At 50.9% G+C, this 22,536-nt stretch overlaps 1 protein-coding gene across 3 annotated transcripts in view; it reads right to left on the bottom strand.

Annotated features, from left to right (window-relative positions):
* JDP2 (Jun dimerization protein 2) overlaps window positions 1–21,926 on the bottom strand; it is a 45,647-nt gene extending 23,721 nt beyond the window's left edge. The window contains exons 1-2 of one of the 3 annotated variants that reach the window (XM_006053897.4): window positions 21,740–21,926; window positions 10,608–10,831 (exon numbers count right to left, since the gene is read on the bottom strand). In XM_006053897.4, coding sequence (XP_006053959.1) covers window positions 10,608–10,808 — 201 coding nt within the window. In that variant the 5' untranslated portion in view covers window positions 10,809–10,831; window positions 21,740–21,926. Of the gene's footprint in view, window positions 1–10,607; window positions 10,832–13,198; window positions 13,219–20,572; window positions 20,726–21,739 lie in introns of those variants that run through there. The other 2 variants (XM_025295180.3, XM_025295181.3) reach the window with 2 other exon arrangements.
* Window positions 21,927–22,536: the final 610 nt, after the last annotated feature.

Consider the following 22,536-nt stretch of genomic DNA (forward strand, 5'->3'; position numbering starts at 1 on the left):
TTGGCTTAAAGCTCAACATTCAGAAAACGAAGATCATGGCATCTGGTCCCATCACTTCATGGGAAATAGATGGGGAAACAGTGGAAACAGTGTCAGACTTTATTTTTCTGGGCTCCAAAATCACTGCAGATGGTAACTGCAGCCATGAAATTAAAAGATGCTTACTCCTTGGAAGGAAAGTTATGTCCAACCTAGATAGCATATTCAAAAGCAGAGACATTACTTTGCCAACAAAGGTCCGTCTAGTCAAGGCTATGGTTTTTCCTGTGGTCATGTATAGATGTGAGAGTTGGACTGTGAAGAAAGCTGAACGCCAAAGAATTGATGTTTTTGAACTGTGGTGTTGGAGAAGACTCTTGAGAGTCCCTTGGACTGCAAGGAGATCCAACCAGTCCATTCTGAAGGAGATCAGCCCTGGGATTTCTTTGGAAGGACTGATGCTAAAGCTGAAACTCCAGTACTTTGGCCATCTCATGCGAAGAGTTGACTCATTGGAAAAGACTCTGATGCTGGGAGGGATTGGGGGCAGGAGGAGAAGGGGACGACAGATGAGATGGCTGGATGGCATCACTGACTCGATGGACGTGAGTCTAAGTGAACTCCGGGAGTTGGTGATGGACAGGGAGGCCTGGCGTGCTGCGATTCGTGGGGTCACAAAGAGTCGGACACAACTGAGCGACTGATATGATATAATATGATATGATGTGTCTTTTAATAAGAATTTTAATCATTCTTTATATATTCTGGATACAAATCCTTTATCAGGTCTATAATTCGCAAAAGTTCTCATTCTGTGGACTGTCTTTTCACTTTTGGTCCTTTGAAGCATGACAGTTTTTAATTTTGATGATGTCCAAGTTATTTTTCATTGCTTGTGCTTTTGGTGTCATATCTAATCCAAGGTCACGTAGATTTGTGGCTTTTTCTTCCAAGAGTTTTGTGGTTTTAGCTCTTACTATAGGTCTTTGATCCAATTTGAGTTAATTTTTGTATCTGTTGTGAGACAGGGAGGAAGCTGAAGCTCAAATGTCTAGTAACCTCTCTAGAGCCAGACTGTTCCAATCAGCTGTCCTGTTTGGTTACATGGCTTCCAAAGAGCCAAGGTTCTGTATTGGGGTTGGTTCGGGGGAGAGACAGGGAGCAGCGGCATGGAGGCAAGCCACAGAAGAAGCTGTCACCCAGGACATGCACGTGCACAGTGCTTAGTAAAGCGGGACACTGCAGTCAAACAGCAGAGCACAGCTAGTGAGCCCCACAGAGGCCAGCATGCACACAGGTTCTAGCCCACCAACCTCATTCCAAGTATCTCTGCAGCCAGCCCGAATCTGCTCAATGTCCTTCTAGGTCTCTGAGCTCAAGCTCTCCTGAAGTTGTCTTGTATCTTTGGGGCACAGTAGATTGGAGAAGGCAATGGCACCCCACTCCAGTACTCTTGCCTGGAAAATCCCATGGATGGAGGAGCCTGGTAGGCTGGGGTCCATGGGGTCGCTAAGAGTCAGATACAACTGAGCAACTTCACTTTCACTTTTCACTTTCCTGTATTGGAGAAGGACATGGCAACCCACTCCAGTGTTCTTGCCTGGAGAATCCCAGGGACAGGGGAGCCTGGTGGGCTGCCGTGTGTGGGATCGCACAGGGTCAGACACAACTGAAGCGACTTAGCAGCAGCAGCAGCAGAGGGGAAAGAGATCTGGCTGGCTTCAGAGTTGGCTTCCCTGGCAGCTCAGGTGGTAAAGAACCTGCTCACAATGCAGGAGAACCAGATTCCACCCCTGGGTCAGGAAGATCCCCTGGAGAAGGGAATGGCAGCCCACTTCAGAAATCTTGTCTGGAGAATTCCATGGACAGAGGAGCCTGGCTGGCTACAGTCCAGGGGGTCACAAAGAGTCAGAAACGACTGAGCAACTAACACTTTCACTTATACACTTGCAGAATTGTTCAGCCAGAGGAGGACCTGTGAGGGGACTCAGTTTCCCAACTCTGAGTCTATATTGCCAGCGGGTCTGGGGACACCAATGTAAGATGACCAGCGTTGACAGAGCTGCTAAAAATACGGAGGATTCTTGGGAAACTAGCAATGCCCTTAACACCACAGGAAATGAGATAAGAGGTCACTCAGGGCAACTTAGTGGAAACCTGAGGGTTGAAGGGCCTTTTCATTCACAGTTTGTGATGGTAACTAAAACTCTGGCTATGTTTAAACATAAACAACCAGAAACAAGAAGGTCAGCTTGCATCTCTGACACCGTGGTCATAGATACAACACATTGAAAAGACCCCTGCTGTCAGAAACTCTAGTGTGATTCACTGCAAGTGGACTCAGTCCCTAGTAAAGGTGATGTAAGGGTGCGATGACTATAGTCAGGCTATCTTTACACACAGTACCTCACTTTAAGTTCACCACGAAATTTCAAGAGTTTTAGTTTCCTCCTTTTGCAGACAAGGAAACTACACTCAAAAAGATCAGCTGACTTGTCCAAAGTTGTCCAGGGAGTAGGCGATGGAGCCATTTCTGAAGCCAGAAGCTTGAACCCAAGCCCAAAGCTCTTTCTAGGCCCAAGAAGCAGCCCGTTTGCTTAGGCAGCCAGGTTGCTGCCCCACTCCCCTGACACCTGGACACCTCCACTCACTCAGGCCACTCACCACCTCCAAGGATAAAATACCACAAGCAAATGAAAGCCCAAGAATCAATTTTTGAATCAATGATAAAACCATCTGATTGACTCATTTGAAAAGTCATTGCAGTCATGTCTTACATTTGTTGTGTATCTTCTTAAGTGCCAGGCATCATGTGAAGCCCTTCTTTACCTGCATTAGTTCACTTAATTATACAGCAACACTAGCAGGTAGGAGCTATTATTATCCCCATCTCAAGGCAGAGATCTAAGAAGGCAGCATGGGACTCCTTGAACTTTTCGGAAATGTCTGATTTCTGCTAAGAACATACAGATCCAGCCATGTCCCCACCACCACCTCTCCAAGGGGCCTGGCGCTAGGATAACATTCTTTTGACGTTAAAAAAGAAGTTAGGAATCAAAACTGCAATGAGATATCACCTCACACCAATCAGAATGGCTATCATCAAAAAATGCACAAACCACAAATGCTGGAAAGGGTGTGAAGAGAAGGGAAGACTACTAGACAGCTAGTCAGAATGAAACTGCTACAGCCACTATGGAGAACTGGAGGAGGCAATGGCGCCCCACTCCAGGATTTTTGCCTGGAAAATCCCATGAACGGAGGAGCCTGGGAGGCTACAGTCCATGGGGTCACTAAGAGTCAGATGCGACTAAGAGATTTTCACATACATATATTTGTCTGTAAGCCATTTGAGTTCGTTTTGTGGTTCAGCTGGTAAAGAATCTGCCTGCAATGCAAGAGACCTGGGTTTGATCCCTGGGTTGGGAAGAAGCTCTGGAGAAGGGAAAGGCTACCCACTCCAGCATTCTGGCCTGGAGAATTCCATAGACTGTATATAGTCCATGGGGTCGCAAAGAGTCGGACACAACTGAGTCACTTTCACTTTCACTATGGAGAACAGTATGGAGGTGCCTTAAAAAACTAAAAATAGAGCTACCACATGACCCTGCAATCCCACTCCCGGCATATATTCAGAGAAAAACACGATCCGAAAGGATACATGCACCCCAACGTTCACTGCAGCACTGTTTACAATAGCCAAGATAGGGAAGCAACCTAAATGTCCATCGACAGATGAATGGATAAAGATGTGGTACATATATACAATGGAGTACTACCCAGCCATTGAAAAGAATGAAATAACACCATTTGCAGCAATGTGGATGGACTTTCAGAGTGTCATACTGAGTGAAGTAAGTCAGACAGAGAAGGAGAAGCATCATATGACATCCCTTACATATGGAATCTAAAAAGAAATGATACAAATGAACTTACAAAACAGAAAGAGACCCAAAGACTTAGAAAATGAACTTATGGTTGCTGGGGGAAAGGGATAGTTAGGGAGTTTGGGAAGCTATATTCAAAATGGATAACCAACAAGCACATGGAACTCTGCTCAAAGTTATGTGCCAGCCTGGAGGGGAAGGGGATCCGCAGGAGAACGGATATATAGATATATGGCTGAGTCCCTTCGCCACTCACCTGAAACTACCACAACATTATTAATTGGCTATACCCCAATAGTAAATTAAAAGTTTAAAGTTTAAAAAAAAAAAAGTTTGGAACCTTGTGAATGCTCAGGTTACGGTATGAAATAAGAGTAAATACCACAGGGGTCAAAGTTAAACACATGCACGGCTATCTTTAGCTATCATTCGCCCTCAAATTCAATGATTAAAGTGGGGTGGGGGAAGCTAACAGCTTTGGAAAATGTGCTAACAAAGAGTGACGGAACTAAAGTGGAAACTTAGGATTTCAAAGATGAGTTGGGAGATTCTATTCCAAGAAGGGACAGATTGGATCTCTCTGCCAAGCAAGTACGAGACAGAAAAAGCATCTGAGTCAGAGGGAATAAGGCCAACACTATTCCAAAGAGCCACAAATTAAAAACCAATTATGCAAGGCTTGCGAAAAAATGTCAGTGGGCTGCCTTTATGTTTTAAATCACTAAAAACACAAGCATGCTTAGGCCAACATTTACCCAGCACATCAGCTGGTTTGGGGCAATTTTTTGCTCAGGCTAAACATGGATGAACATTTTGGTCTTTTTGGTGAGCAAACTCTTAAGAGTGAGCACACCTTCCAAGATTACACAATAGTTCACTGATTCAAAGTCCCACTTCTTCCAAAGGGGGAAACCTTCTAAATGTTCTCGAGGGTCCCCTAGAGAAGTTGGGAAGTGACCAATGTGAAATCCACAAACAGGTAAGTCTCCTCTCCTGCTTTCAGGATGGTGAGGATAAGGATCTAGTCACCACATGGATTTTGCTGGAAAGGCAAACCATGATGGAATGACATTGATTCCTGGGGAATCAGAAGAGTACAAGAAGTACAAACAGAAAGTCAGGTTCCCAAATGTAGCCAAGTACTCCCTGGGCCCTCTAAACACACAGATTCCCTGGACCCTCAGAGATTCTGAGTACCTGGGCCTAAGGTTGCGTCTGGGAATCTGGATTCGTAAGAAGCTTTCCAAGTGGTTTTGATGATCAACCAAGTTTGGGAATGGCTGGTTTGATTTTCACTGTGTCCTCTTGCCTGTAGCCTGAAGTCCCTTATGCTCACAAACAGAAAAAAAAAATGGACAAATGCCTGGAAGTGAGAACTGGGAGATATAGAAACTAAGGGATGGAAAGTTTAGGTGACTTGCCGAGTCGATACAGCTAATTAATGTTCAAACCACCAAGCATGTCTTAACATACAATCCATAGACCAGACGGGCTTCCCTTGTGGCTCAGACGGTAAAGAATCTGCCTGCAGTGACGCAGGAGACCCAAGTTCAATCCCTAGGTTGGGAAGATCCCCTGGAGAAGGGAATGCTACCCACTCCAGCATTCTTGCCTGGAGAATTCCATGGACAGAGGAGCCTGGCAGGCTATAGTCCATGGGGTCACAACTAGTTGGACAGGACTGAGCGACTAACACTTTCATAGGCCAAGCACTGTCCACCGTCTGGTGGAAACAAAAAGGAAGGAATGAAAGATGTAGTCCCCGTCCTTGGAACCTAAACACAGGACACAGGCTCAAAAGCAGGCTGGTGACAGGGTGTGAAATGGGCTGGGTAGAAGGCAATAGGGGGCAGTGGGGACTGCAGAGAACTGAGGCCCACATGCCAACACAGTGAATGTCTGCTACTCAGTTCCAGCTTCCTGGTGCATATAAGGCTGTGGGCCTAGAGGGGCCACATATTCTGGGTTTTTTAAAGAAGCCAAAAAGTCCACATTTCCTCACTTTTAAATATAGCAACTCTTTCAATTAAAAAAAAAAAAAGAAAGGAAGAAAAAAACCCACATGGTGAAGGCCAAACAAGATTCATCTGTAGGCTGACTCCTGCCCATGGAATGACAGTTTGCAATCTCTTTCTTAAAAGGTCATCCAGGCTAACCTCCCACGAACTTGAGTCCCTACTAGAGCACCCCAGAGTGGCACAGAGGGTGAGGGGTTCTATCCAGCAGGCTGTTAGAGCAGTGCTTAGCGGGGGTGGGGGGGGGGGGGGCGGTTGCAAGGACAGGGCTTCTAGTCTCCCTTCCCCACTACTGGAAATGTATTCCAGGCCCAGAGGCAGGGTGTGGCCACCACAATCAAAGTAGCCCACTCAGAGATGACCCAGCTGGGACAGGCCGAGACCTCCAGGACAATAGAGAGTGCTTGGTGGAGGAGTCCAGCTTTAAGAGGCTACAGAACAAAAAAAATGGAAGAAGGAAGGAAAGCTCTGGAGAAAGCCAGGGAGCAAAGCTGCCTTGAAAAGGAGTATTGGAAAGGAAAGAAGAACAAAGAGGCAAGACAGAAGCATCAGCTCTAAAACTGCCATAAGTCACAATATAACATGCCCACATGCCCTAGCCAACACGCAATCTGGCCAATGGCCATCCACTTGGTCTACTGAATTTGTCTTCATGACACTGACCACTACCTGGCCTTTTATATTGTATGTGAATTTGCTTATTCTCAGATGCCCCACTCCAAATACATAGTCCAAGAGAAGGTGGGTTTTGTCTACTTGGCTTACGGTTCAATATCCAGTGTCTGGCCCAGTGGTTGGCACACAGTGGGTGCTTAGCAAGTATCTGCTGGACAAACGGACTGCAGGAAAGCAGCTGGCATGAAAATAGTTACACATGATGTGTCAACCATATAATAATAACAACATCAGCACGAAGCACTTTATCATTACAAAACCTGTCCTTTAACTTAATTCCTCCGATTTTCTCTTACGCAACTGCTTTGTGTATTTGGACATGGCCCAAGAGGCTGTTGGCCTCCACAAGGCGGACAGCCCAAGAGCCGGCTGGGATGGAGCTGCCTGCACAGCGGCTTGGCCTGTCCACTCTCTGGGGGCCTGAGAGATGAGACGGCTGCAGAACTGCCGGGCTCAGCGCTAATCGGGCCACGTCATCAAAATGATGGAACATTCTGGGACCAGGTTCATCTGCCTCCCCAGCCTGCTAGAGCACTGATTAGAATCCTGGAAGGCAGGCAGTGAGCACAAAGGGCAGCAGAGCATGAGGTTAAAGCTTTGGCTGAAAAGCCAGACTGCCTAGGCCTGTTTCCCAGCTGTGCGACCTTGGATGTCCCCAAGACTTGTTGACAGCATCCATACTGTGGGCATAACAATAACAACAGTAATAATAATGACTTAGAGGGTTCTCAAGAGGGTTCGGTGAGATACTTCGCGGAGCATGCCCAGCATTGTGCCAGATGCACCCCGCCAGTTACAGCAGCGGTGTCTTCCCCGTGCAGCTCCCAGCTCTGCCATCCTCCAGCTGTGCAACCCTGCGTGACTTGACTTCCTCCTCCCTGGATCTCAACTACCTCTTATTTTTTTATTTTTAAATTAAAAAAAAAAAATTTCTTTTGTCCACAGCTCTTGGGCTGAGGGATCTTAGTTCCCCGACTAGGGATTGAACCCTGACCCTCTGCAGCGGAAGCATGGAGTCCTAACCACTGGACTGCCAGGGAGGTCCCATATTCCTCTTCTTTAAACTGGAGGAGAATCGGATCACCAGGACCAGGTAAGGAACAAAAGAGATCATACGTGTTAAGCCGTTAGCAATAGGCCTGCTACGTATTAAACGCTCCATAGATGTAAATTCGTATTTTACGGTTATTCAAGAAACTTTTACAAGTCCAAGTGCTACTGTGAAAATTCCCCAAAGGCAGTGTGCCATATGCAAATGACTCTTCAGGATGTAAGGTTCCCAGTGGCAAGGTTCTCTCTCAACCCCCTTTATTTTTCAGTTGCTCTCAGAAGGGACCCCCCACCCACCTTGGGTCTGACTTAGCGCCTTGCAGGTCGGCTCCCAGTGCAGGGCTGACCTTATTCCACACCAGCGCCTCTGTGCTCCTCCATCTGGCCTCATCGCCTCCGCAGCACAGCAGTCTGACAGCGGGGGAGAGGACATGCAAATACACCCTAAAAAAAGGCTTGTTATTTTCACAGCCTGGATGGTGCGTATTGTGGGTGCCTGTGAGGACAGCACGTCACTGTCAGGTAGAGGGCATATGCCACCAATTGGGGGAGGCTGTGAAATGTAAAAATATGCAATCCAAATAAAGGCATTTTCCAAAAAAGAAAGCTCCTCTGGCACCTTTTGTGGAGGGAAGAGGTGGTAACTCAGCCCCTGCCCCCCCTCCCCAGGGCAGATCCCAGAGACCAAGGCACCTGGCTCTTCATCAACCCCAACAGCCTCAGTGCCCCCTGCTCAGCTACTGGTTTTAAATGGTTTTAAATACTGTGGAATGACCCAGAAATGGATACTTTCAAGTTCTGGGCCTGGGGAAGTGAAATAGCAAAAAAAAACCCAAGACAAGTCTTTGCACGAAGAATGCAGAGAGCACCGAGTAAGCTGGGAGGTGTATTCCACAGCACACGGATGAAGTCAATTTAGAAGAGTATCATTACTATCCACTCTTATCTTGTCATCAACAGTCTCTAGGGAGCCGCTACAGGGCACCTAACCCAGGTGTCTCCAGTACAAAAGTCTACAGCAGGGGCCACGTAGCCCAGGGTAGATGAGAGCTGCAGGCAGCAGTGAAAGTCAAGCCAACAAGGGGAAGCGAAATCATCGAGAGTTAACAGAGAGGCTCAGGGGCCCGTGGGAGACGAGAGAGAGGAAAGTGAAGAGGGTCCCTTCAGGGAGCTATGGCCACGCCAGCACAGGGCCGGCTGTGGCCAGATCGCCCCATTTTGTAATCAAAGGTTAAAATCCAAGTTTTCAAGTGAAAGGTTGGCTCCAGCTTCTTTTAAAACACTGTGCAGGCCAAACCAAACACACCTGAGAGCCATGGCCAGCCCCGCCAATGGCCAGCATGCCACCCCCGCCAGCTGAGCTCCCAGCAGATCTTCTGTGCAGTTTTATGGTGCTTTTGGGGGAGACAAAGGGCAGAGGGCACAGCAGAAGCACCATGAAATACCCAACTGCCCCCCCCCAACCCCCACCAGTACCTGGATACCTTTCTCCACCTAGAGTCCCCCTCTCTGGGAGGTCCAGCCCTGTGAGCTCCATCCTACAGGATGAGCCCCCATCCCGGAGCACGTTTCTGAATGCTCCCTCCCCGAGAGTAGCCCAGCATCTGAGACTCAGCTCCCCCACCCGACCCTGCTGTCTGACACCTCTCCAGCTTCCCAGGTGGCGCTAGTGGTAAAGAACCCACCTATCAACGCAGGAGACACAAGAGATGTAGATTCATAGATTCAATCCCTGGGTCAGGAAGATCCCCTGGAGAAGGAAATGGCAACCCACTCCAATATTCTTGCCTGGAGAATCCCATGGACAGAGGAGCCTGGTGGGCTACAGTCCACAGCATCACCAAAGAGTTGGACACGACAGAAGTGACTTTAGTATGTTTAGCATGGCTCCCAGCACCAGCTCCTTCTCCCTTCCAGGTGGGCAGCTACTCAGTCTGGCCTCTGAAAACATGGCCCTGACAGGGACCTCACAAGGGCAGGCCTTTGGACAAATTGCCAGCCCTGGGGCAGTGACCCAGGGCGTGCCCAGCATTGATGATCACCCACCCTGGGGGACTTCTGCTTCTCACTAGTCCCCAGGGAAATGCTGCTGTTCCACAAGGAAGGCTCATGAGAGCTGCAGCTGCAAGGGACCTGAGGAAGGCAGGCTGCACGGTGGGTCCTCTGCAAATATCAGCTAAAACGGGTGACGCTGGGCAACTGAGGCCAGGCCCGGCTCTGGCAGTGCTTTGGGAAGGGAGCCCACGCCCTCCTCCAAGTTCCTGCTTTCAGCTCCAACCTGGAGCCAAGAGCAATAAAGACAATGATGTGACCAATGATAACAATTTTTTTTAACTAACCCAATATTGGCTTTGCCGTATATACTTTTCAAAGCATGTGTACATTTCCATTGCCTCCGCTGACCACCGCCCCCCTCAACACTCCAGAGTGATGGTCAGATGGTATTATTCAATACTTTCATGATTAATCACTCTTCCTGTGCCCCTTGAAGAACCAGAGACAGGTTTAGCATCCTGACCTAGCCCAGTGCTTCTCAAATGTTAATGTGGCCATGAATATCCTGGTGTGTGTTGGGGAGTAGGGGGGCAGTTTGTTAAAAATACAGGTCCTGATTCAGAAGATCTGGGGTAGGGCCTGAGATTCTGCATTTCTAACAACCCCAGGGTGACATGGATGCTATTGGTCCTCAGACCCCACATTAAACAGCAAAGCTTAGGTCACCTGGCAAGTTTAGGGCTAGACCTGGGATGCTAGTTCAGTTGGTAAAGAATCCACCTGCAATGCAGGAGACCCAGGTTCAGTTCCTGAGTTGGGAAGATCCCCTGGAGAAGGGAACGGCTACCCACTCCAGTATCCTGGCTTGGAGAATTCCATGAACTGTGGTCCATGGGGATCACAAAGAGTCAGACATAACTGAGCAACTTTCACTTTCACTTTGGGATGCTAACCCAGGCATCTTACCCTCCCCAAGATCCTGCCTGGGGGAACAAGGCTCACTCACCTCACTCTTCACAGGCTGGGGCCTCTTGCCCAGTTTCACCTCCAGGAAGTGCAAAGGGGCAATCATGGCCCCGATGTTGCGGATGTCGGCGTATTTCAGCTCCTCTGCAGTCAGAGCCGAACTGGGGAGTCCAGTCAGGGGGCCAAGCCCTGGCAGAGAGCCCGCAGTCACGGAAGGGTCTGGGATCTGCCCAGGCATCATAGCAGGAGGAGTGGCAGTCCAGCCTGGAGTGGACAGAAGAGCAGGACAGGCACGGTCAGCCGGGTGAGAGCTTCCATGAGGGGCTTAAGTCCCAAGTCTTGCCGGGACCCCACCCTTTCTTTCACCAGTGTCCCCCTAAACCCCTTCTCCACCCCAAGTTGCTCTTCCTGCCCTTACATCCATTCTGTTATCGAGAGAAACTTGATCAATCAATTCACACCAAGGTTATCACTGGCACCTAGGCAATGCTTAACCCAATCACAGGCCACATGGATTCAGTATTTGCTCTGAGCTAAGCACTGCGGTCATCCTTCCACCAGCCCCAAAAGGCTAGATCAGAGCCCAGGACATGGAGGAAGAAGGAAAGCTTAGAAAGAGAACTCACTCCAGACTGAACACTTTAAAACTGGTAGAGCTGGATTTAGACTGCAGCTCGCTGCCTCCAAAGGGAATGGATCAGAATGGAGGCACATCGAGCACCTTTGCACATGTTTAAGAGGGAGCTATTTTGAGGCTGGCATGGTGCCTCCCCTCCAATCACACATCCCATTCTGCCTACTTGTTAAGACACCCTGAATACGAGATGAAGCAAATTGAAGTTAACAGTGTGTGTGCGTGTGAGAGTTCTTGCACCTGGCATCTATGAGGAAGCGACTGAGGCAAAGGAGATGGAATTAATTAGCATGTGCTTTCCCCGTGGAGCCCAGGACAAGAAAAGTCCTCCACGGGCTCTTCACTCTCAAAGCAAGCACATATTCTAGCTCCTCCAGACTCAGAAGGTGTGCAAAGGAAGACAGATTCAGGCATGAAAGAAAGACATAAATTAGACAGGTCAGCACCCAGGGAATTCTTATTTCTTCCTTCCTTTCACTGGGGGAAGCTCATGGATAAGAAACCATCACTTCGCTGCACAGATGGCAGCGAAGAGACCTTGTCTGCCAGTAACGCCAGACTTTACGGTCACTTACGGGGCTCCTATCCATCCATTCAACCATCCACCCATCCATCCAATTGTCAACTACCTACTATGAGCTGAGAGGCACTGAGAATAGTATGGAGATCAGTTGTACACATTCTTGGCTTCTAGGCAGCCTTGTAAGTGGTATTTTAGTACAAAAATGCTTCTGGATTCTAGTCCTATAAAGAAAATAATTTCTCTGCCCACCCCCCCACCTCTTCATGCATCTCTGCACAGGGCTATCAAATCAACACTTCATCTGTCTTGGAAATCCTGGGGGAGAAACTCTGGCCCATCTCTCTACCACGGAGAGGGGTGTATTTAGCGAGACAGGGAAGACGGGATGTCCATCAGACCTCACGCCTCTGCTGGGCAGTTACTCCTGTGGCCATGCTGTCTGGGTCTCAGGCTCTCACGTCTAGATTTCAAGGAGAGCAGCATATTAGTGAGGCCATTCGGGTCATGAGCCCAGGTCACCTTCTCCATCTCCATTTCACTTCTAAAGGTGAAATTTGGTTCCGTATCCAACCCTGTGTTTCTTTCTCAATTGGTTCTGCACTTTGGGGGGAAAAACATGTTGGTGATTTGCACCCTGAGACCACCAACACTTCCTCTGGACATCAACTTTCTTGAAAGAAAGGCACTTGTGAGCAGACAGCAGACCTGCCATCTCATCCTCAGCACCAGCCGCATCTGCCATGAAGTCTTCTGCACACAGCGCCCCACCTCGCACCCCACCTTACACTCGGGCCCCAGGCTCTTTCCTCTGTGCTCTACCTGCTCTGCCTCCCACACTTGGCCACTCAGCACCCCCCATTCCCCACCCCACATCCTTTCTCCCCTTCCTCAGCACCCAGTGTCCCCTGGGCCATTCTCAGAAAAGGATCTCAGGCTCATTCACATCAAGTTATAGTCTTAGAGCTGGAGGAGGCCCTGTGCTCATCTAAACCACATCCTCATTTTGTACAGGAGGAAACAAGCTCAGAGGTTCAATGACTTGCCCACCATCACACGGCTATAGAGGGACAGAGCTGGACTCCTGGGCCCTGGATTTTAGAACCAAAGCTTTCTCACCCCACCCTTTTTATTTCCCTTCTGGTGGTCCAAGAAATGTTAGTGCGGAAGAAATGACCTTCTAATGGTGGATTTTCAGACATCAGTCCACAATGGAGGATCATTCTCTTGCATAGAGGACCCTCTACTCTGCTTTCCATGGAGATCCAGGTTCAAGAAGTTCCCTGAAGAACTACATGACAGGCTAGGCAGAAGTCCAGACATAGAAGAAACAGTCCCTGGGACCACTTATATGTGGTTGGTCAATGTGCTATGACCCTCTCTAGGCCTGAGCTGGACTGGAATCCAGGTTTGGTGATAAAGTCACTTCCTCCGCCCTCTGGGGCTTCCCTGGTGGCTCAGATGATAAAGAATCTACCTGCAATGTGCGAGACCCAGGTTCCATCCCTGGGTCAGGAAGATCCCCTGGAGAAGGGAATGGCAGCCCACTTCAGAAATCTTGTCTGGAGAACCCCGTGGACAGAGGACCCTGGCAAGCTACAGTCCATAGGGTCACAGAGAGTCAGACATGACTGAGCAACTAACACTTTCACTTTCCACCCTCTGGAGCCAGGCCTGCAGTGCAGAGTGGGCAACAGGCTGCCAGGCCAGAGGCTGCTCCAGGGCACAGTGGGTGAGTCACATGTCTTCTGGGGACTCCTGCAGGGAATAAGAAAGGGCCAGTATAAGGACTCACTCCTGTCTGGGGAAACCATACCTAGGATCTTCCCGACCCAGGGATTGAACCCACGGCTCTGATGTCTCCTGCACTGGCAGGCCGGTTCTTTATCACTAGCACCGCCTGGGAAGCCCAATTTCAGGCTACCTGAGCCAAACTGACAAAGCAAACTCATATCTTCTTCTCAGAAAAGAAAAAAAAACCCTACAACAGCCCACCCCCACCCCCAGCACCCCTTCTAGACCTGAACTGATGCTACAAAGAGTCAGCAATCCCAGGAAGGATGTTTAACTGAGCAGGTCACAGTGGACAGGAGCTGGGAAACTTGACAATGTTCTATACCTGGCACTTCAACTGAACACCAACCCCTAACAGGGGAGGAAGGCACCACGCCTCAGGTGTGGAGCAAAGCAAAATAGAGTGCAAGGTCCTCTCCTTGGCCCGAAGTCCCAGAACCTCCCTGGAGTGTAAGGACCCACGCATGTGGCAAAATGTGCCATGTGGCCACTTAGCCAGTGGAAGGTAAGCAACAGGCATGCCTGTTGTTGCCCCATGGGACCCCATGCCTGCATCATTTATGGCACAGAAAGGATAATCCACAAAAACTTGACTGAATGAATGAACGAGGGATACGTTCATGGGGGAGCCAAATTCAGTGAGTCGGGTGAGGATCTGTCTCTGGAGGTTTAGACGCTTGTCATCCACCTCCAGACCATGCGCTCCCACAGTAGCCCCCAAGAAAAATCCGCCAGAGGCTTCTGGATGTTTCCTCGCCTAAGCCATCTCAGGAGATGGAAGCCAGACGCCTCTGTGTTCCGGGAACGATAGGCTCGGCTTGCAGCTTCTGTTTATTTTCATACAGATGGTATAAATGAGACACTAACAAATGATCCCAAAGTATAATGAATTCTCTGCTACCGTGAGAACCCCACCCCTGCCAGAGGGAGCACCCCCTGGGAGCAGCAGCCCCATGAATTCTTCCCATTCCTGCTCCTCTGTAAACACACCCCAAGGACAAGCCTCACTCAGGGGGATTAGGCACCAGGCTTTCCTTTGCAAAAGTGGGAAAAAAAAATCTCCCTCTCCTGCCCTTCCCCTCAAGGGCGCCCCTAAATGCTCAGATACAAACCACAAAGTCCTTAACACATGCCATTCCAAGAAGACAACCACAACAGCTGACATCCACCAGCAAGAAGTCATCCTACATGGCTCCAGGGGTGGCGTGGGGGGGGTGCAGAGATGGAGGAGCTGGAGCAGCTGCCTCTAATAATTGGATCCCCATTAACTGGAAAGAGCTAGCTGACAAGGCCTGGCTGAAAGGCAACTTGGGCGATTTGAAAACTTGCAGTGATTTAGGGATCGACTAGAAGGTGTGTGTGGGAAGGGGAGAGGGGTGGCAGGGAACCCACAACAGTCAGGAGGAATTGACCCACTTCAAGGAAGACAGACGGAAGATGACAAGAGGTGAAATCATCTCCCAGACTGGTTGTTCCATAAACAATTTAGTGGGAAAAGGAGAACTAAACAGCAGGAGATTTAAGGGAAGAACTGAGTGTTGCCCTTTGGGCCCAGGGGTCCATATGGAACATAAAGATCCTCCATGCCTTCCATGACATGGAGGACATCCTCCATGTCTCATTAGTAACTGGGTTGCATAAAGAAAGAGCAAACTCTATATGCTGGCAGAAGACCCATATTGGCAAATAGCTCTTGTGCCTCAAAAGACAGGCCTAGAATCAAAAAGACTTTGGCAATTTGGGACACTGACCAGGAACGACCTGGAAACTAGCCAGTGGAGAAAAACTGGGTACTGTGTAGATCCAAGATGAGACAGACAAGCAAGGCATAAATGAGACAGAAAACATTCTGGAGGTCACAGTGGATCCTACGCTGTTGTTGAGCCTAAGATTTGGGATGGTCTGATGCAGCTCCCTAAAAGCCAGCTTGAAAGAAACAGGGACCAGGTAGATCCAAGGGGAAAAGAACCTAAAGAAAAGATCTGATATGTCTCTATCCTGACTTCCTCAGGGACTTGTAGGCACATGGTCTGGGGGTACTGCCTAATACAAGTAGAAGAAAAACCACAAAACACGTCAAGTTCCAAAAATGGGCCCTAATGTGAGACATTAAGATGAAGAGTCATTCCAGCCAAAAGAAGGAAGTGTAGAGATAAGTTTTTCCCTCTTATTTTCTTCCCTTGTTTACTGTATGTAAACCTGTAAGATATTATTATATTTTTTTAATGGGAGTATCTATAAACAACAGTCCCAACTTCTGAAAGGCTAGTCTTATTAGAAAGTGCCCAATAATGGGCATCTCGATCTAAAATGGCAAAGACAGATTTTTTTTTTTCCCAAAAAGACAGGTTAAGAAAAGGTTAGGATCTGCCTCATGAACTTTCTGCCCATAAAAACAAAAGTTTAAGGACAGCTCTAAAATCCCTGGGGGTTAGCTCCCTTCTAAGCAAATAGCTGGCCTGGGCAGGCATCGGGAGCCAGAAATAGGGGTGCAAATGAGTGCCACTGGCCCAAGGCTTGGTGCAGAAAGTGGAGGTGAGTGAGAGCAGGTCAAGGAGCAATGGAGTTCATAGGATCAGACCCCAGGAGCACTAGTGGGGTTGGAAGTTAAGAGCAAGCAGCTGGTAATTGAAATCAACAAGAGCGACTTGGAGGTCTTAGGAGTTGGAGCCTCAGAAGATTCCCAGGAAGAAGCTGTAGAGGGCAGAAGTCCATGGCAGCAAGTAGAGGGCAGAGAGGCCAGAAAGTTGCCAGGCCAGATATCACAGAGCACAGCACTAACAATCATGAATCTTAGAGAATTAAACACCAAATCTGTCCCTGGAGCTAAGGAGTTATCTGAGATGACCTTTCTCCTGGAATCTGAAATGATGCAGGCCAATCAGCTTCCAAAAGACAAGGAGATCCAGGAGGCAAGGAGGAAAAGGTGGAGAAAGCTCCGAGACGGAGCACAAGGGCAAGCAGCAGAAGACCATCTCCGACGGCTGGCTCAGCTCTGCAGGCAGGAGAGTGAGGCAGGTTAAAAGTGGAAACTCCAAAGCCAGATCATCTGAGTATGAATCCTAGCTCTGCTCCTACTAGCTGTGTGACCTTGGGCAAGTTCCCTAACCTCTCTGTGCCTCCCTGTCCTCTGCTGCACAGTGGGACTAGTCACCTTACTTTCCCTGTAAGGCTGAGAAGAAGATTTAATTAGTTAACGCTTGGAAAGCACCTGGAACAGCACCTGTGAGCATGACGTCAGTGTGGCTTTGAGTGCCTTCCTTCCTGGAGCAACACTAGTGCTGGGTGAGCCCTCGAGGTTCCTTCTGCATTGTTCCCAGTTCCCATCGAACACCAATCTCCCTATCCTATGGCCAAGAAGAGGATCCACGCCACCGTCACGCCCAGCCCGGCCCAGAGGATTCTCTGCTCTTCTCCTTTCCAACTCAAAACCTCAAGAGGGCAGGACCATCCTGCATCCAGGCAGTTACTGCAGAAGAGAAACAACAGGTGGCAGATCGGGGCTGGGTACAAAAGTGTGGAAATGAGAATGAGACCCAGCACCTGCCCTTTGCCTCGGTTTCTCCTAAGTGCTTCTCCATCTCGCCAGCCAGGACAACTACAGCGATCACTGGCAACAGGGTGCTCCCACGGCTGGGTTTCCATGCCCACCTCCAGAAGAAGAGGGCCAGTATCTGCTGTGTCTTTCAACTCACTGTACCCCTACATTGCTTAGAAGGGGTCACTCCTCAGATCTTCATAAGAAAAAATGAGGGGTGGTAGGTGTCAGAAGAAGCCCCTGACATAGTGTAAGCCCTGCGTAGCCAACCCAGCCATGAAAGAAACTAGAATGTATCCCCAAGAAAGGTTCTTCCCCAGAGACCAGGGAAATGCTTTAGACAAGCCCTGCTTATAAGCACAGGCTTTCTCTCCTGCCTAATGTAGGTGCTCAGTAAATACACAGTAAGTCATTTCTGCCTGGATCCTTATTCTGAGCAGCGAGAAGCAGCTGAGAAGGAACTGTCTCTGGGCCTCCTAGACTCTCTTCCCTGCTCACCCTGTCTTGTTCCTGGCTCCAGGAGTTCATATTATGATACATAGCACAGACACACACACAGCCTGTGACCGATCCTTTGGCCCTTTTTTAAAAAATTATGCCATCGGCCAGTTAAAGCTTTAGAAATTGAGCTCCACAAATGGAATCCCATGGGTAGGAGCAAGAAAACAGACTAAAAAAAAAGAGAGGAAAAAAACCCAGAATGGTGGGCTCTGGCCGGGCCTCCCACAGCCAGCCATGAGTGTAAAGAAACACAGGCCGAAAATTCCAACCCTGGGTTGCTAAGGCATTTGTCTCTGCTGAGTTTCGAGAGGCCAAACCACACACATGCACAAGAGCAAGCGCGCACATACACACACACACGTATGTGTGCGCGCACACACACAGGCATACAGAGCTTGGCAGCCTGTAAGTTCCAGAGCTGGTAATACAAGCCACGGAACCTACTGCCAAGACAAGCAACAGAACGAGCCAGGCCCAGTTTCATTGGCCACCATACGCTGCATATGGCCCGGGACGCAGCCAAAACAGTGTTCTCACCCTCCTCAAAGGCATAGGAGACCCTCTGTTTTCAAACACACCTCCACAGAGCCTTAATTAAAGGAAAATGGAAAAATAATGTGCCCGCTGCTTTCCCCCTGCCTATATAGGTATGCACACACACATACCCATACACACTCTAGTTTTCTCTTCCTATTTCGGTTTCCAACATAATTCATTCACATGGAAAAAAAGCAAACTGCATCCTGCAGCAGAAAAGCAGAAAAGAATGTAGCTTGCCCTCAGTCCTGGCTCTGACTGCTGAAGTTGAGCTGGGCCTGAATGAATACAGAGCAGGCCAACCTAGAGTCTGCACTGGCCCCTTCTTTCCAGAGCAGAACTGGAAACAGAGACACTTGTGTCAGAGACAGCCCCACTGCAACACCAGCAACCCCACAACAAACAAGGCCTGGAGAGCCTAGCCCGTCTCAGGGTTCTGCCAAGGGTCTGGCAGGTTGGAAAAGATGCCTACACATCCTGCAAACAGGTGGGAGAGGCAACGACAAATGCTGGTGGCTGCAAAAGCTAGGCAGCAAGTGAATGGAGAGATTCTTGTCCAAGTTCTTCCTTGGGGGACACTGTCACCAGTTATCAACACATCTCCTTGGAGGTGGCTGCAACCAACCCAGGAGAAAAGTCAGAAGCCTCTACATCCATGCCTTCTGAGTGAAAGTGAAAGTGTTAGTTGCTCCATTGTGTCCGACTCTTTGCAACCCCATGGACTCTACCCTCCAGGCTCCTCTGTCCATGGAATTCTCCAGGCAAGAATACTGGAGTGGGTAGCCATTCCCTTCTCCAGGGGGTCTTCCCGACCCAGGGATCAAACCTGGGTCTCCTGCATTGCAGGCAGGTTCTTGACCATCTCAACCAATCCATGCTTTCTAGCTGCCCTTCAAATCTCACAGCACCCAGCTCTTCAAGAAGATTCTAGGGCTACCTACAGCTCTGAACCAAAGCCAGAGTAGAAGGGGAACAGACGAGTCTTTGAGAAATCAGTTCTCCGTGTTTTAAACAAGGAGAAATCTTAACCAGCCCGAGGCACGAGAACAGATCGTGCTTCTCTTCCCTGGTCGTCAGGTTTATATAAAATCAGAGCCATGCTCACACCTGATACCTGGCTAAACTCTCCCCTAGAAACCTGTGAAGGAAGATAAGGCGTCCATCCAAACTGCAGCCAGATTGGCAGGGAAGATGAAAGCAATGGGAGGTGTTTTTAAAAACCCTGGGGGAAGGCAGATGACATGTGAACACAGTTTTCTGCAAGGTCTTAAAGGATAAGCAGGCTCCCAAGCATAGTTTCAAGCTCCAGTCTCTCATGTTCCCCAAACCAAGACCCTGAGGACAGTCCACCGAGATTTAAACCTGGGAACACACACGGGTCTGCAAACTCTTGTGAGAAGAAGACCTGAACCCAGCTGCTCTGAGCACGTGCGGTCAGGCCACAGCCCAGTGTCCTAGATGCCAGTCGGTGGGGGGCGGCACAGTGGGCAAGGGTCAAGCAACCTTGCCCTCCCAGCTGACCCAAGGGATCAGTCGAGTTCTTTCCATCTTCAGCCGCGGGACAGCCCATCCTCCCTGCCGAAGAGCAGAGGGCCTCCCTGTCCCACCCCCGACCCCACCACTGACCCAGGCAAAACTTGGGAGTGCAACCCCGGGATCAGGGGTCCAGGCCGTGTTAAGTCCTAACCTTTCAGGCTCTTTTGAGGGGCGAGGCAGAAGAGAGCCGTCTAAACTGGGCTGGGCCGGAGAGGCGGGGCTGGTTACCTAGCGCAGCCGGCTTGACTCCTTATGTAACCTGGCTTGGCAGTTGGGGGAGCCCAAAGGGGACCCGGCCGCCCTTAGACCCCCCCACACCCCCCTCCGAGAGGGGGAATCCCCGAGCAATGGCCCTGAGGGAAACCCTCTTCATTGCATGGAGAGCCCAGCCCTTGTCAGCGCCCTCTTCCAGGTCCTCAGGGAGCCGCGCTTCCTCCCTGCGAAGGGGAGGGGCGGGCACGACTTGCCAGCAGGTCCCTGTCATCCCTCCACCACCGGCACCCTTGCACCTCCCAGGCCTTCAACCCTCCATTTCCACCCCAGGGCCGTCTTCTCCCCACTCACCCGCCTTCCCCGCCGCGCGAGAGCACCTCCCTGCAAAACGGACGGGGGAGGAGCGCGCGGGAGGGAGGCAGAGAGAGCTCCTCGGCCGTCCCGGGAGCGGACGGAGCCTCCCGTCCCAGGGCGGGAACCAAAGAGAAAGCCACCCGCTCGCGGGCGCTTAGCGGGAGCGGGTCCGGGCTGCAGAGCGCCCCCTCTCCGGGGCCGCGCGGGCTCCCAAGGCTACGGGAGCCTCCCCGCGGGGCTCGGGTTCCGGGGGCTCCGGCGCGCTCCGCCCGCACTGGGGGTGTGGGGTGTGCGGCCGTCCCAGGTGCCCGCGCCCGGCGCGCCCCACCCCTCCCTCCCACCCGGCGCCCCCCGGCGCGCGCGCGCCCTCGCACCCACCGTGCAGAAGCCGCGGGCGGAGGCGGCGCCCCCGGGGCCAGGGCCCTGCTGCAGGCGCCGTGCCCGCTCAGCGCCGCTGCCGCCCGGCCGCCGAGCTCCGCCCGGTGCCCAGGCCCGTCCCGGCCCGGGAGCCGCCGCGGCGCCAGCCCAGCCGCCGCCGCCGCCGCCGCCGCTGCAGCGCCCCACCTCCGTCGCGGCCGCCGAGCGTCCCTCCCGCAGGCTGTGGCGGGCGGCGGGACGGGTTGCATCAGCCCCGGCTATATAGCGGCCCCTGGGCGGCGGGGAGGGGTCGGGAATGCGGAACCGGCCGGGCTGCCAGCTCCAGACGTCAGAGGGGGACGGAGAGGAAGGGAAGGAGGGGACAGGGGAGGACCGGGGGCGGGGGGGCGGTGTGCATCGGGCGCTTCACACCCACTGACCTTCACCTCCCCCGCCGCCTCTCGAACCCTCCTCCCGCAGCTCCTCACGCTCATCTCCCCCCGCGGGGGCGGCCCCGGCCCCGCAGCGCCTGCCCCGGCTCCATCGCGGTACCCCCCCTCCCCCCAGGCTCTCCAAGCCCGCGCGGTGCAGGAGCGCGCGCGAGGAAGCAGGACGCGGCCGGGCGATTATGTAAGAGCATCCCCCGCGCACCGCCGCCCGGCTTCCACCGCGAGACACGAGCTCTGGCCGGGAGAGCCGAGAAGGCTGCGGCGGGACAAGTCCAGAGCCCCTTGGAGAGCAGACGTAGCCTGTGTTGAACCATCTTCCTCAATCCTTAGCTCTTTTTTTTTTTTCCCAAACCGAGAGAGAGAGAAAGAGAGAGAGAGATTTCAACACATTTTCATCCTTGGACACTTCAGCACTGAGTGAGGAAATATCTCGCAAGCCTGTTTCATTTTCTATAGAAGGATGGGCAGAGGACCAAGGCGTTTGTTGGGTGCTTCTCCCCCCGACCCACTAGCCCACTTGGCCACTTCAGCTGTCCTTAAGACCCAGGGTGGTGGTTCAGTGCGAGAGACCTGCCTTCCTTGGGCAGCAACCTGAGCCCCTTTCCCTTTCCCAGTGGCTCACACAGTTTGCCCCCTAGTCTTTTCCGCCCAGGGACACTCCTGTGAGCAGCCCAGCCCTCAGCCCACCCCAAATGGCCTTCTTCCCCATGACAACTTCCATTGCCAACTGGACTCCTACCTTCATCCTCCTAGAGTGGCAGATGGTTAAGGGTGACTCCAGAGGAAATGTGTCCTCCCCGGTGCCTTCAGTGTATAAAGGCACAGAGACCCTGAGCCCTCAAGCACACAAGTGGCGCCCAAGACCTTGGCATCGTGGTTTCTGTCCCCTTCCTCCAGACCCCTGGGTGCTCACTCAACCCTCTGCCTTTCTGCCTCAGCCAGCGAGGAGTGACAGTGTTTATATTCGGCGACCTTCAGCTTCTTTCTCAGGGTGATGTCAGATCATCACCCGCAGAAGAAAGGAAGTGAAAGAAAAAGTTCATGCCTTCTTGGAGTGCAGATGCTCAGAGCGAAAGAAACAACAAGCCTTGAGACAGATGGGAGCAAGCGAGCAGAGCCCAGCGAGCAGGTCTCTTCAACAGGAGGACAGTGAGGTCCTATTCTCCTTATGGCCCCAGTGCAGGAAGTATTTCTGGATCAGAGGACTGGTGTTATGGCAGGAAAGACAGAGCAAATCCCCATGACACTGACCATTTTCACCTTCACTGACAACTCTCTCCCTCAAAGCATTGACGTTAGCAAGTAAAAAGAAAGTAAGGCCCTGAAAGAAGGTACAATGGAAAATGAGTGGTAATTTGATAGTCTTGTGAAAAAACATGACTCTCAGCTACAGAAAGGTCAACTACACCTTTTCTATAGCATAAAGATCAAAGCTGGGTACTGTGAAACCAGCTTACGTTGTTTCCCTGAGACTGAAGTCTGGACAGTTATGTGGAAGAAAACACTGAACAGGGAGAATGTTACTCTATGCGTCTT

Source organism: Bubalus bubalis, chromosome 11 (genome assembly GCF_019923935.1).
Source record: "Bubalus bubalis isolate 160015118507 breed Murrah chromosome 11, NDDB_SH_1, whole genome shotgun sequence".
NCBI lineage: Eukaryota > Metazoa > Chordata > Mammalia > Artiodactyla > Bovidae > Bubalus > Bubalus bubalis.